This window comes from Ciconia boyciana, chromosome 3, assembly GCF_034638445.1.
Source record: "Ciconia boyciana chromosome 3, ASM3463844v1, whole genome shotgun sequence".
In the NCBI taxonomy this organism is placed as follows: Eukaryota; Metazoa; Chordata; class Aves; order Ciconiiformes; family Ciconiidae; genus Ciconia; species Ciconia boyciana.
The window spans coordinates 122,056,708-122,072,114 of record NC_132936.1 but is presented as its reverse complement, the minus strand read 5'-3'; the positions used below and the strand labels follow the sequence as shown (position 1 = coordinate 122,072,114).

At 36.2% G+C, this 15,407-nt stretch overlaps 1 protein-coding gene across 1 annotated transcript in view; it reads left to right on the top strand.

Moving 5' to 3' along the window:
* SLX4IP (SLX4 interacting protein) overlaps window positions 1-15,407 on the top strand; it is an 80,913-nt gene that overhangs the window by 31,694 nt on the left and 33,812 nt on the right. The window contains exons 4-5 of the mRNA XM_072857442.1: window positions 8,967-9,056; window positions 12,407-12,530. Of these exons, the coding sequence (XP_072713543.1) occupies window positions 8,967-9,056; window positions 12,407-12,530 (214 nt within the window). The remainder of the gene's footprint in view (window positions 1-8,966; window positions 9,057-12,406; window positions 12,531-15,407) is intronic.

The following is a 15,407-nucleotide window of genomic DNA, read 5'->3' as shown; positions in this document are numbered from 1 at the left end:
TGCTTCCCACTTCAGTAGCTGCATGCTGCGGTAGGTAACATCTTCATGAGAGGGAGGGAAGGAAGTAAATTTTATGGCAGGTGAGACCTTGTCTCTTAGTGTAAAAAGGAATCGGAGGCTTTTGTGAAATAATCGCAAAGCTGGGGAACGTGGAACGATTTCCTGCGTGGGACCTGCCCTCACTTCCCTGTTCTGTTTTTGTGAGAGGGAAGTCAGCCCATCCCTGCAGCTGTTGTACAATAAACTCAAGAAATATGTTACTGGATGCATCATATGCTTGAAAACTGCTGCTCCCTTCATCTTAGTAATGTGCACGTTATCTTACCGAACAAACATTGCGGTTTATCTCTTCTTCACCTTCCGAGAATTTTGTAAATCGTGTTTTCCATGCTATCCGATGGCTGGATTTATCTCCTCTGACACAGTTTACATCAAAAGATACTGAGGGTGGTGTCTTTTTCCCTTAATTTTTATTGCACTTAATTTTCTAGTCATGACTAGCATATGCCGAAACACATAAAATCAGGTGGTACATTACTAAGCTCCTCAGCCATCCTGTATGGTGGTTCTTTTCATATGCTTAACAAATGCATCAGCAGCTTGCCAATACATACTTGGTGATCTTTTGTTTATACTTTAAAGTTTGGCTCATTAATATTAAAATATAGCATGTAGCGCATGTATGTGAAAACCTGTGAAAATTATTTAACAAGTTAAAGGTCTGAAAAAGGCCCTCAAGCCTTTTTATTACTGGCTGTAATTTCTTCAGAAAATTATACTGTCGCTTTACTGTTTGTGATTTTTAGGTTTGTTGGAAGCTTTAGTCATCCCTCCTGTTTCTTAGCAGGACTTTAAGGAAGCCCTTTTAGGTATTATGAACACGTAATCATTCTAGTTGTTTTAAGCAATCGCTAAACCTGTGATAGTTAGAAATAGCTAAATTTGAAATTCAGTTTAGTTACTATGAGGAAGTATTGAAGAAACTGCTACTGAACTAGGTACTTCTCTGATCTACAGTGCAGAAATCAAGGGAAGTAATGAACATTGTTAGGGTTACCAGGTCTCAATACTTAATATGATGATACCTATTACTGTAGTATCTGATCATTACAAAATGAATGATTCAGACATGCAGAGCTTTTTGTACAGGGTGCGTCCTAGTTCCTTTGTCTTTCCACCTGGGTAAGAAACTAAATCCCAGCACTGACTTTCTAGAGCCACAGAGGACGTCCCAAATTCCAGTTTAGTACAGCAGTGACAAGGCAATTCTTCTCATCATGAATCACTTTAATAATACCAAACTTATGTTGTTGATAGCTTAGGGTGAAAGTTAGGTAAGGTAGCTCTAATCTTTATGTGCACCCACTTACCAAAGATCAGGTGGTACACAATAACGTGTTATCCTGTGGCACTCTATTGGTGTGTCCAAGCCCCAAGAAATGTCCTTAAAATTGATCATTAAGAATTAACTGCATTTAAATAGATTGTGAATATGTTCAGCTATCCAGTTAAAATGGCCTCTCACCCTCCTCAACCCAAAGTGTCATAAACGCAGATTGCTGCAGAGATTAGTATTTCTTCATGGCTTGCTAGCTATGATTTTAAAGATACCATAGTTTTTATAATAATATTGTACGACAAAAGGGTGAAAGCAGCTTGTTAGAATCTCAAATTATCTTTCTATTATCTTGAACAAATACTGTGCTGCTATTTCTGTTTTTCTGAATCAGTTCTGACACAGGCAGGGACATGGTATATATCCTTTCAAAACAATGTTGAGATTGCACTGTTACTTGGAGACTGTGCCCTGAGGAAAAACTTGCTTTTTGCAATTGTTTGAGCTCCAGCTACATGGCTCCTCTTAATATGTAGGCTACAAAACCTCCTACGGAATTGGAACCAGACCAGCATAGATTGACAACCTAAATTAAGCTTAATTCTCACATGCAATTTAGGCTTCTTTTTCAACATTGTACCTGATAGAGCAGTTCTCCTAGACCAGTTCAGATGTTTAGATTAAGTAATTACTGCTTAGCCTGACTGTGGGTGATGAACTGAAGGGCTCTGTTTGCACTGAAGCATTCTTATATTGCTAAAAAACATGCAGATCCTTTACCACAGCAGATACTTAGGGTGTTCTTGAAGGAGTTGTCTTGATTAATTTATTTTAATCTGTTGATTTGGGTGGTTGTCTCACAATTAATTATGTGCTTTAACAACAGTGCATTAGTCCTTAATTTGAAAGTCTCCAGTATTATACACAGCTCCATCAGATTTGAAACTACTTAGATTTCTTTACGTTTTCCTAGGGGCTGAATCATCCACACGTATTTCTTGTTTTCTTTTTCCCATCATTTCTTACATTTAATATCCTGTTTATCTGCATCTTCTAAGAGTCTAACATATTGCCTTGATGTTGCATCCTAGTTTCTTGTTATGTTCTCAGACCACTTTTCACAAAAGTTTGTTCTAAAGACTTGTTCTCTGCTTGCACCTCTTTGCTTGGCATGGGAACCCCTGAATGTGATCCTAATACTCCTATAGCTCATTGGTTGAATTTTCAAATACCACTTCTTTCATTCGACTAAAACATGAAAATTGAACGCTCCTCCCTTTGGGAATTTCTCAGACATAAACTATATTCCTAAAAAAGCAAGCTAACCACTTGCCAAAGATTACTTGGATATAACTTGTATTCAGCTTATAAAAGGGGGAATTTCCTCCCTGCTTTTGAAAAGTCTGAATGTATTTTAGGTTGACTGATTCCGGCTGAATCTGTGTATAATTTAGTACAGCTATCTTTGCGGGTAGATCTTGGAGTTAGAACCCCTACGCCATTACTGTTGATCTGCTGCTCCCTTTTCACTGTTGCAGAGTGATCCTATAGATTTTTGAAAGCAGGGGACTAAAAAGATCTAGGTGATGTCAGCTGATGGCTATAATCCTTTTCTAACAAGACCAGCTATTTGTCAAAACTTTTTTACAACTCAAGCAAATAAAATAGAATCCCATTTGAGATTTCTGAAGGGCAGCCTGGTTGTTTGCTGCACACTCATGAAACTGCAATATACAGCCCAGATGCTGTAAAGTTTTCTGAAACATGGCAGAGCTCAGTCTGTGGGTATGAATTTCTAGTTATTCTTCTAGTTGTGCACATCTTCCATCTTTTCCCATTTTTGTGATTCAAGATCCTGTAGTCCCATTTTGCATCTAGTACAGGCAGCTTTGAATTCCCCAATAATAATATAGGGAATGGCTCGGCATTGAGGATGGTTTTGGGTTACAACTCATCTCCTCGGAGCCATGCAATATTTATAACAAACTACAAGATTTTCAAAATTTTCAGAACCAAACAGTTCTTATCCAGAAAAGACAAAAGGTCAAAAGTAGAATTCCTCCTCCTCCGCCCTCCCACCCCCGACTTCTGCTTCTTAATTCTTGACCATTCTGAAAAATGGACTTGGATCATAAATTCCTTGAGGGTTCCTGCTTGTGGCTTCTTCTGGAGCCTTCTCTCTGATCTGTTCTGCACTCTTTCTGAATCAGCTGATGAGAAATCCTTCTAGAATCACCAGTTCCTCTTGTCAGGTGACAACCTGATTAATCTCATGACAGTAAAACCACTCACTGGTGACCTGGTGTTTTCTAAACACTCTCCTGAAATTCAAAGTTTAAAAACCACCTTGCTTTGAACAGTAACTAGAGAAGTGCTATTTCTGTGCAACTTGACTGTATGGTGAAAAAAATTTCTATCCTTCTTTCCCTCCTTCCCCCCCCCCCCCCCCTTTTTTTTTTTTCCTTAGGATGAAAACCCCCCCAAAAAACAAACTCTGGAGATTCTGGAAAAATATATGGAAAAGCTATGCACATATCAAATTGTAACTTTATCTACTTCTTAAAAGAATGAGAAATGTATGATGTCAGGTGTCACCAAACCTCCTTTGCTCCCATATAGCCATCAGCAGTGGTGATGGCGTAAATAGCTATCCTGAGCCATGTTTTTATGCAGGTTGAGGTATTTGACTACTTGAAAAGCGTGTCCTGCAGTTTGGAAAACTCTGTATATTACCTCAAATCATAGTGCTCCTAGACACGCTTGTAAATGAAAGGTAAATTAATTTTGTATAACAACAAATATATCTCCTGTGCTGTACGCTCACTCGCTTAAATGATTTTTGCCTGTTCCTATTGCTGTAGAAGAGAAAAAGTCAAAATATTGCAAATCATTGGTGCTAAATGTATAAACAAAAGGAAGACATATCACTTTTTTGGGGTCAGAAAGATAAAGGAGGAGAGCAAACTTTTGCTTCTACAAAGCCTGGAAACAGTGATTGAATATATATATAGTCATGATATAGTTGGCACAGTGTATAGGCCAATGACAATATATAATTGTACTTAATGCTGTAGATGTTTGAACTTGCATAACTGAACTTGGAACATTTACTGATTTTGGAAAGAACTTGGAAAGGATGGAATATATTAAAATTTTCCTGTTTATAGTAAGAGAAGATATTTCACATACACTTTTTTTTTTTTTTCCCCCTTCTCCACAAAATCCCTTAGCCATGCTTTTGCCACCTGGAGGCAGATGTTACTTCCTATCAATTATGTCTTTGGAAGCCCTTTTCAGCATCGTGATGTTGTTGAGTGGTCATCAGGATCTCTAGGCTATTTTTTTAACTATTGACATCATCTGAGAGTGGAATAACATTATCACTGCAGCTAAATATTACACATTTCAGGGAAGAGGTAACATTAGAAAGAAACAGTCCCTGTATGCTTAGCCTGGAGAACTAAAGTTTTACAGTGTAGGGCATGCTTCTCTCCCAGTGGAACTGGGAAATGTGTTTCAAAATCGTCTTTAATTAAAATTGATTATAAACAAAGCAAGGCTTGTAAGGAAAGGTACTGTCTTTCTGTAGACCAATTAATCTAACAAACTTCCCAAGCTTTTGATACTACAGAGACCATTCTGATCTGAAGCAGAGACAGCAAAATTCAAGCTAACTACTGATATTACGCTGATGGTGTCACCTATGTTTGCAGCTGTCCTTCTGGAAAGTGAAAGCGTGTGTGACAGTTGCAGCTTGCCTCCTTCCTGCCCGCCCCCAAAAGCTAGCCAAACTATCATATGTTTCCTTTTCAACTAAGCTTCAATTAATTCTGACCCTACAGCCCGCATCCGTAGAATAATCACAGAAATGGGAAACGCTAATATGTGTCTTGGGAGGCTGGCTCTCCAGTCCTGTCTGGTTTAATGATACAGCACATTTGGAATGATGTAACTGAATACAAACTCACCATGCTTATCCCCAGCATCTCAAGTGTTTTTGTTTATAATGACTGTTTTTACACTATAAGTGATGCAGTTTAAAGAAATGAGAGTACCCATGTAGGAGCCCCCTGATTGTAAAAATGAGTATAGCAATATAAAGTATTTGTTTGGGTTTATCCACTCATTGGGGGATTTGAGATAATAATTCACCACCTAATATGTGCTTATCCAGGGCCAAGGTTTTAACAGGTTACAAGCAGATGACTTTCTTTGACTGACTTACCATTTTGCGTTGATATTCATTCTGTTTATGTTACATGTTTGGTTATCTTTTCCATTTGCAGACTCTATGAAGTGTTTGATGTATTTGTATAAACAGTTTGATTCCTGAAAATATGTTCTGTATTAGATGCCATTACTGTACAACAATACACTAACAACATTCTGAAATCATTTAAAGCCCTTTGTTTAATAACACAGTGAATGTTATTAGACTGTTACAGTAAGTACGTTAACTTTAAAAACCAGCTTGTAAAAATGAAGCGTTTTTGAATTCTAGAATTACGGAGGATACCAAATTGGCACATCTGTTTCTGTCTCTAATTTTTCAGTGAAATGTTTTTCTATTGATTCTTGACAAAAGTGCTTCCCATCAAGTCAGGTATTTGGGTTTCAGTTTTGACAGTCACACCTCTCAAAATAATTTCCAGTGCAAATTTTGAGATTGAGGTTGAAAACAAAATGAAAAATTTCTGTTCTTTTTGTTTGCGTTTCGGTTACAGTACTCAGGAGTCACGAGCTGTTTCTCACAGCCACAATGACTGGAAATGCTTAATTTCCTCTAAAATAAAAGCTAGTATTTTCATGGAATTGCATGTCTTCAGAATATAAATAAAAATTATTTAGAAACTTTTATAAGATCATCAAGTCTGTTAATATAAACAGTATACATTTTTCTTCCACTTCCCTCTGTTCCCCAATTCCAATACAATTATTTGTATTGGAATTTAATCTGTACAGAGAACTCTTCCTTTGCTGCTGGAGCAGCCAAAGTTGTATTGAGCTGCTTAGTGTAAATATCATACACAAAGCTGTACCATGTGAAGGCATATAAAGTATAAATACAGGTGTAGGGTATACAATGTATTGTATAATTTCAGAGTGCAAAGGAGCCTGCATGGGAGCTGTTGTTTATATCATGTTCAGGATTTAGGAAAAATAGGAGGTAATGAGACCCAGATTATATTCTCTTACTCCCCATATTCCTCTCTGTCTGCGACAGTTATGCTTCATTGTGTCCTGTCCCAGAACTATTCTAATTGAGTGGCAAAACTGTTGGCTTTTGGATGTTGAAATAGTTCCAGGTATGCTGTCTACAAGAAGAGTGCTCCAAAACTCAGAGGGATAGAAATCTTCCATTGGGAAAGCTTGTCTATTACAAGGATTTACTCATTATTAATATATATTTGTTTTTCTTTGAAGTACTACAAATGTTTGGTCTGTTTGTAGTATTCGTAAGATAATTTTGAACTGTTCCATTGTATAGTTTCAAATATGGTTCGTTATTTTCTTTTTTCCACTTGTTTCAAGATTGGCAAATGAGACAAATATTGCCATTCAAAAGAAAATAATTACATTATCTCTCCTCGAAAAACAGGTCTATACTTTGCCTCTGTATCTATATATAAAGTTTCTGTAGTCAATAGAAAATGATGCAAGTTAACATGTAGCATTTGATAATTTGAATTTTCGTGATGTGTCAAATACTAGTTAGTTGTTATAAGTGCTGAGCCATGAATAATTTACTGGCTTTCTCTTTATAATATGCAGTGTCTGCTAACTTTGAAGTTCAGTAGTCAACTCAAAAGTTTGCTGGAGCTGACTAATGATTCACTAGAGATTTTTGAGAGATATTTTGTCATCAATTTAAAGCTTGGAGAGGTTTGCTGTTGCAGCCATCTGGTAATTCTTGGTTCTCTGGAGGAAAGAGAAGCCTTTTGATAAAATAGATCAAAGCATTCTGCTCTTTCAGTGACTGATACCTATAAGTAACTTGGAAGTTTCTCAAAATGATTTCACAATGCCTGTCTCATTTGCCAAACTTTTGCATTCTAGTTACAATACAATATTGGTGATGACTTATATTTTAAATATATTTAAATGATTATTTAAATACTTTTGTTCATGGAGAATATACAGATCTAAGTGTTTTGTAAACCCAGAGGTTTCTAATTTACCAAATACGCTGTCGTGATTAATAAAATCGATGCTAAATCTTCTTGTTCTTTGTCTGTACTAACTGTACAGGTAAGGGTACTCTCAAAGACTGTACTTCTGCTATACCATGAGCCTAAGATATAGATGTACCTCTTAGACTGTAGGTGATGTACAATTGTAGTGTAAAAATATATATCATACTATTTCTAGAACTAATTCTGTTAGCAATTGGAATTCTGGCGTGGGGTTTGCAGATGTTTGGCGGTGAAGAGCAAATATGGAGAGAGAGAGTTAGGACAGGAAGCGTGCACTGCAACGTCCACTTGAAACGAGACCAATCTAACGCTGGATTGTACATCCGCGTTTGAGACTTGTCTGGAATCAGGATGTTGTTTCTATTCCATCAGACATTCCGGATGTGCAATTGCCATGACCGCACATGTCCAGTCTTCTCAAAGAGTGAGTTTATTGCATCATAAGTGCGGCACAAGCAGCCAAAACAGAATGATGAAATGGGACTTTACCTTGCAAGTTGTTTAGTTAAAGGATGTCTGAGTGAGATTTGGTGCTGTGTTACAGTAGAAGAAAGGGAAAGCGTTAGCTTGTAATGCAGCATACCTCTGTGCATGAAAAGAGGCAGTATTCTTTTGCTAGGGGTGAATTAGTGCACAGCGGAACTAAGGAGATGTGTTTGTGCTGCTCACTCTTCCTTGTATTAGAAGGTCATTGTAATGACTGATGTACTGACGAAAGAAAATAATTAAACCTCGTATGTCACACTGTCCTCAATGAAAGCCTATCAAGGAATTTCAGAAATAGTTGATGTGTCTTGGGATGTAGCCTGTATCATCCTAACAACTACATATAGTGTTTCTTAATAGGTTAGCCTTATTATCATTTAACCATTCAAAGTATAGTATTGGCTAAATGGCAGATGTCAATGAATATTAGGTAGTTACCACAAGTTTTTCAAACCTGCCATTCTTTACATTAGGTAGTTTAGAGAGAGAAAAAGACTTCTAAAGAGGCTGAGTTTTTAAGGACTTAATAAATTTAAAATGCAAACTAGATAACTAATATTGTACTAAATTCTCAGAAAATAGAATGATGGGAGTTTGGTGAAGGAATAGCTAATTTTTCACATGTTAAAATTTGCTTGAACTCAGATTTAAAAGTGGCATATAGATAGCAGAAGAAAATTCTGTGTACTTGTGCTTGTTGTTGTTATTTAAACTTTTCAGTGAGCTATCCAAGATAGGTCTGGTGCTCTTGTTTCTCATTAAGCCCACAAACAATGGTAAATTTGTAATTCCATACTTCATAATCTTCCACAGTTTTATGTTCTGCCTGCTGTATCTCTGAATCAGATGCATATGCTTACCTGATTGTTTACCTCCTTGTCTGCTTGACATGTGCTTCCTAGCAGCTACAGTTGAACATTTTTTTTCTTCTCTGGTTTTGTTTTTTTCAGTGTGGGAACTTTGCTGTTTTGGTGGATGTTCATATTTTGCCTCAAGGCTCCAGTAAAGACACCAGCTGGTTTTCAGATCATGAGAAAGAGGTACAACAAATATCAATTCTACTTCAAAAGCATGTGGCTGGAGGGAAAAAGTTGGATTGCCTTGAACTGTTCAGAATTTTTTGGTGTTGTGAGAATGTTGTTACTTATACCTAACCGTCAACAGTTGCCATGGGACTCCTAAGTCAACCATATGTGCTTTTTGGGTCACTAATGACCGCTTTCAATTTGCCTTTTAATTTTTAAACTCTGTGTGTGTGCATGCATGCATGTGTGCATGCTGTTTTGATTCTTCTGACTCAACTTTTAATTTTAAAAACTTATTTCTCATGAATGTTTGTAAATTATCCTGAGTGATATAAAACAGATTGTGACAGGTATCATTTTTGCAGAGCTTTTTGGTGAAATATCTTTCTTTGGTTTTTTGTTGGGTTTTTTTGTTGTTTTTTTTTCTTGTTCCAAGAAGTGTAAATGATGTTGCATTTAGAGAGTGCAAGAAAATGTAATGAGCATGCATGATAAACTATAGCAGAAGCATTGTATCTTATGAAAAGAAACTCCCAGTCTTTAAGTGTATCATTTGTATATCCTGATAACATGAAATTTTGGAAAATCAGTGCATCAGTGACCAGCAAAATTATGAATGTAACTTTCATCAGATCTGTGTGATTTCTGCTACAGTCTTGTGATGTGTTGCTGGCGGGAGTTTTCCCCTATTTCAGTCTCTCTGGGAACTCGAGAAGTTCCCTATTGAAAATGAACGCAGGACGTGTTTCAAATGCCTGTGGACTTTCCCGCAAGTCTCTGTTACGGTAATTTTCAGCAGATAGCTTTCCTAATAATGGCATAATTAACTTGTCACTGCAGAACATCCCTGTATGTCTCAAAGTAATACGTTGAAATAAAATTAAAAGAAACAATAAATTAATATCCTGAGGGAGTGAAAGCAAAATATTTAACAATATGTTGTTCATCCGATTTGTGCTTTATTAAGCAGAGAAAGAAGAAAAAAGGGGAAATCTTTTAGACTTCTTTTTTCTGACTAAATGAATACTCATTACCCCTTCTATTTATAACCGGATAGTTTTACTCTCCTGGTTATCTGACTTTTAAGTGCTTTCAAAATGTATTTTGTAAGACTGCCAAAACAAAAGATATGAATTTCAGGAAATTAGATCATGATTGATTTAATAAAGAGGCATGACAGGGCAGCATTCATTACATTTCTGTGACTGCACATTTTGAGTGAAGTACAAAGGTTGCATATTTTCAACAGCCGAGAAGTGTGATTCCAATAGCTTTACAATTCCCTTCCTGAAAGTCCTATGCAGAATCTTTGTTAAAGTGGGAAGAAAAAGGTCAATAAGGTATTATAGGCAAATTATGCCTACATTTTTTTTTATGAGAGCTTTCACATAGTCATCGCAAGAAGTTTTCTACATTTTTGTTGTTTCCAAATTGTGGAAAGTACTTATGGTGGTACAGCCCTCTTTGCTTGTCTTGTGGGAAAAGCAGATGCCTCTTAGACCCCTTGTAACACAAACACAATTTCTGCTGATCCCCTGCTTACCCTGGATGAAAGTCAGTGGCTGCTGTTTGTAGCAAATGGAGCCTGGCGATGCGGTGCCAGGCAGAAGGAGGGAGCAGTGCTGGCCTGTCAGCTGCCGGCTCCTGCTGGAGCATGGGTCGCGTAGAGCAGGCTGGGAACTAAGTGAGTGCCCATAAGCATGAGGCTGGGGTAAGAAAATACAGTGCACGTTGTCTAGCTGGGCATTGTAAAGACCACAGTTTACTCACTGCTGTCACATGCGTTGTATATAGAGTCATCTTGGGATTGCTGTGAGATGCAAATTGAGGCATTTCAGAGCCTTTCTCTCTTTCTGCCCTTCAAATTTTCCTGCCCTTTCTATCCTGTCTCTTTTCCCCTGGAATAACACAGTCAAAGTTCTATCTTTGTACTTTGAGAAACATTTATTAAACTGATCTCTAGTCACGTCATTGCTATGATCTCTCCATATGCATATAGAAGGTCTCAGTTACAAGTTCTTTTTAGCGGTGAAAAGTACATAGAGATGATTCTCTTGAAGCCTGCTCTTGTTTATGCTTTCTTAAATATAGGTCTGTATAGTTATTTGTGAAGAACCATTTAAATAATATTTCCATAAGCATAACAAGTAAAATATTTTCCATGTAAATTAAGGAAGTGCATGCTAATCTTTATTGTTGCAGAAGGAACCAAATGCATGCTGTGTTTCCGCTGCTTTCTAGACCTTTTCAGTCTAACCTGCACGCATAGCCCTGTGAAGGAATGTGTAATGAGATCACTTTAATGAGTTAAACAGAAGAATAAGTAAATATAGTATTTTATAATTGTACTCTTCAAGCAGAAAGGAAAATGTATTTCTTACTGTAAGAAGAAAATACTGTTTGTGGTTGACCAATATATGTGCGTTGCTTTCATTTAGAGCAGTACGTTAAAAATTTGTTGCTCTGCATACTCTCTAGATTAATCAAAAGTAAACTTCAAGACAAGATATTTTAGTTTAGATAGTACTAATATAATTTTGTCTATTGTCCAAACACTGTAAAAAGGTAAAATGATATTTTTGTGTGCCGCAAAGTATCATTTCTGTGAGCACATAGTTATGCACAATGGAAAATGAGAATACTGAGGAAAAAGTCTCAAATATGTGTGTATGTATTAATCTGAAAACTCATTCTGGTATTCAAGGGATTAATTTTTTGCTTTTACTCCAAGTTTTCTTCTATGGTTATTCTGGCTGAAGAGTTTGTTCTTCTTGAGTTGTATGTGGTTTTTATTGTGCTTTGCTGAAGGAAGTATGAAAGATATGAACGGTTGTGTTTAGGAGCAGAAAAATCAAAATTAACTAGAGAAATTAAGTTGCTGCAACCTAATTTGCTCTGAGTCTTCCCCCCAAAATTACACTGAATTGAACCAAAATATCTGTTGTGGTTTATAAGGATTCTTAGAGAGAAATAGTGTGTTGACAATTCCTGGGAGTATTTTTACTAATATTTTGCTTAAATACCTAATGTTATGATAAATTTTTAACCTGTATTTTTTTCCTACTTTGCATACAAATGAAACTAATTTGCTGTTCAAAAATTATTAGTATTGTAATATAATGTATTTCATCTGCCAAGTGAGAATTTTGTAATGTACTCCTCTCTTGTTTTGTAGCAAAATTGTTTGATCCCTCCCTTGTTCCCATTCATTTCCTAAATTATGTGCTTCTCACCTCTATGTAATACCTCAGTACGTAATTGCAGATAATGTTTTTCCTTTTTATGTGAAAGGGATTGATTTTGTATTGATTTCTGCTGCATGCCTATAAATTTAGATGTAAATAGGCCAATGGTTGCTCTTTCAGGAGGTCTGCATGCTGCTAGAAGAAGTTGTCGCTTCAAGGGTCAAACACTACTTGGAAGCGCCTAAACAACGTGGTCAACGGAAATCAATGGAACATGCACCATCTGGTCCTTTGTTTCTTACCGGTAAAATAAATTATTTCACTTATTGTGAAATAAAGTAAGATAAAGTATGGTGGAAACTGCTGTTCTTTATTTTTTCCAGGAGAAATTTGCCATCGGGAAAGCCAGTAAGCCTGAAATAGCTGGTGTTTGGGTCTGAAATAACTTCAGCTATGTTATTGAAAAATTAAGTGTGTTTTAATTTTCTGTGTTATTGAAAAATGAACATAACACTTGTACTATTAGTATGAGAGCCTATCATTAGAATTAAAAAGAATAAATGGTATAATCCTGGGTCCTTCAAAATTGATGAAAATTTGCTTGTTTAAGTCTCCTTTCCGCTTGAACATTTAGTATAGAAGTTTTAATTTAGAAATAATATCTTTACTTCTTCCTCTTCTGACAATCTGTTCAGTCTTAAAAAGTTGCTATGATGTGATAAACAGCATTTGTCATTTCACCGGTGTTACTGCAGGTTTGGCAGTAGTGTCAATGACCTTGGTAGTAATTACTGAGCAGAAGAGAACAGTAGTAAGAGCATTTACCCAACTGGAACTTTTTTTTTTTGCGTGTATGAGGGTGGTGAGACTATTAGGTGCAATTTCAGTACATACATGTTTTAAACTAAAGATAATGATCACTGTAGCTTGTGCTCTAATGTTAGATCAGCTTTGGGGCTAAAGGGCTTGCTAGTTTCTGTTTAGTGTTATTTCACTAGCTGTTCTGGTCATCATGGTGGGTTTTACAGTTGATAGGCTTATCTGTTGGTGTTGTATCACACAAGCAATTTATTTTTAAATAGTTCTTAGGAAATAATGATTTATTTTTTTTTTTATTACCAGCCTGGAGCATGTTATAAACTTGTCACAGAAAAGAAGGGCTGCAATAGTAAAGCCCTGTGTTGGCTATGGTTTCTCACATTTCCTTAAATATATTGAAATAGATCTCTACTGAAATATGAATTCCGCAATGAATGTAATTACATACTTACAATATACAGTCAGTATACTCATAACAAATTTTTGAATTCAATATATATTAACAGTTTTAATTCTGAACAAATTCTTTGCCTCTCAAAATTGTTTCAGTTATTGAAAAGGTATTTTCCTATAGAATTCTAGTTGATGGTTGCAGCTTTAAACACTGTTATCAATATTAATGAGCATTTTTAATAAAGAGAACACAGGTTAAATACTGTATGGTTGGCTTATTATTGCAAAAATTTAGGCATATATGGGAGCCAGATTGTTATGGCATGACAGGAGGGTTTTTTCCACCCACAAGAACATAATACTGCATAAGCAAGAAGTGCTTCAGGACACTAAAGGATTTTTCAAACCCTTTTTTTCATTGCAAGTTGTAACTCCATTTTCTGCCTTTAAAATATTACTAATGTTTATAAAACACGTGAACTTTCAGATCCCCGTACTTTTCTGGTTTTGAGTGAACAAATACAATTTTCTTACAGTGAAAGCAGAGGGACATTACAGAGGGTGGGATCAGAATTTCTGAGATTTGTTGAGGTTTTTCTGTGTTTTCTTTTACCAAGTGATATTTTTTATTATTTATTTTTTAAAGTTTCCTGCCTCAGTAAAAAGTAGGTTTTTCAAAAAAAGATTTTGTAAGATAAAACTGCCAGACATAATAATTGTTTTTATATATGCAGCCAGATGCAACACTAATTTGAGGGTGTTTGTGAGATTTTAGGGTCTTATATTTTCTTTTATATCATGAACTTTTCAGTAAAAATACTGGTATGCTGTCCCAGGGTTGTGAACTGATCTTCTGCTTGACTCTTCCCCTTATTTCCTGAAAATGAAAAACTTAAGGATATACATTTGAGGAGGTCATCAGTAATATCTGTGACAGTTTTAGATTAAAGAATATTTACTTTGGGTGAGGCAGAATTACTGTTCCATCAGTTTTCTGCAGTTAATCTCACCGTCATTAATTAACACTAAACAAATACAGGAAGAAAACAGTCTGTGATAACGAACATTCAGGTTGAACTTAATTTCCAAATCTCTCTCTTTCCTCTTCTCTCAGCCTGCTTTGCTCAGGGCTGTAATTTGTAAGAAAGGAGTGCTTTGTTCAAGTCCAAGAATCAAGTTTATTCAAGTTACATTCAAGTCTGTTCTTACCTGAGAAGGAAATAACAGAATAGGTGGGTGTTCACTGGAGCAACTGGGACCTACCTCTAAGGGACTGACCCTTTTAGGTGAGCCACAAGTCTAATCGTCTTTAGCAGTTATCATCACTCAAACGTGGCTCCAAACCCTCTTGTGTTTTGCCTTCCTCTCTAGGATCACCGGTTCTGTTTGTAGAGTACAAAGATATGTTTTTGTGTTTTTTCACAAACAGATGAAGTACAAGATAGCTGGCCAGTGTTTGGCTTACAGTGTTTTGTAGTATACAAAGAAATGTGCAAGCTTGGTATGTGGCCGACTACATACACATACTGTAGGTGCTGCTGGTGAAATGTTTAAGCTTGCAGCTATTGTTGCATTTGGAGGTTATTAAAAGTTTTTGAGCTCTTCAAACTGAATGTGGTTTCTTTTGCTCAAAGTTATGCAAGTCTGTGTCTAGGGTTTCACTGCTGTAAAACCCCCGCTATTATAAGGAAGAGTGTATCTATAGAAGGAACATTAAGATGCTTATTAGCTGGTTATTTACTACTTTAGGTATCTCAGATCAGCATTCCACCTCTACTTGAACTTGCATCTTTTCAGGTCAATTTTAATTAGTTTGCTTTCCACATTGCAGGATGTATTCAAAATTTATTAGAATCAGAATTATTGGACCAGTATTAGTAAGATTTTAGACTACCTTTAATATCAAAACATGTTATATTAGGATTTTTCTTCAGAAATAGAAGCCAAGCTACCTTACTCTGAGCAGATC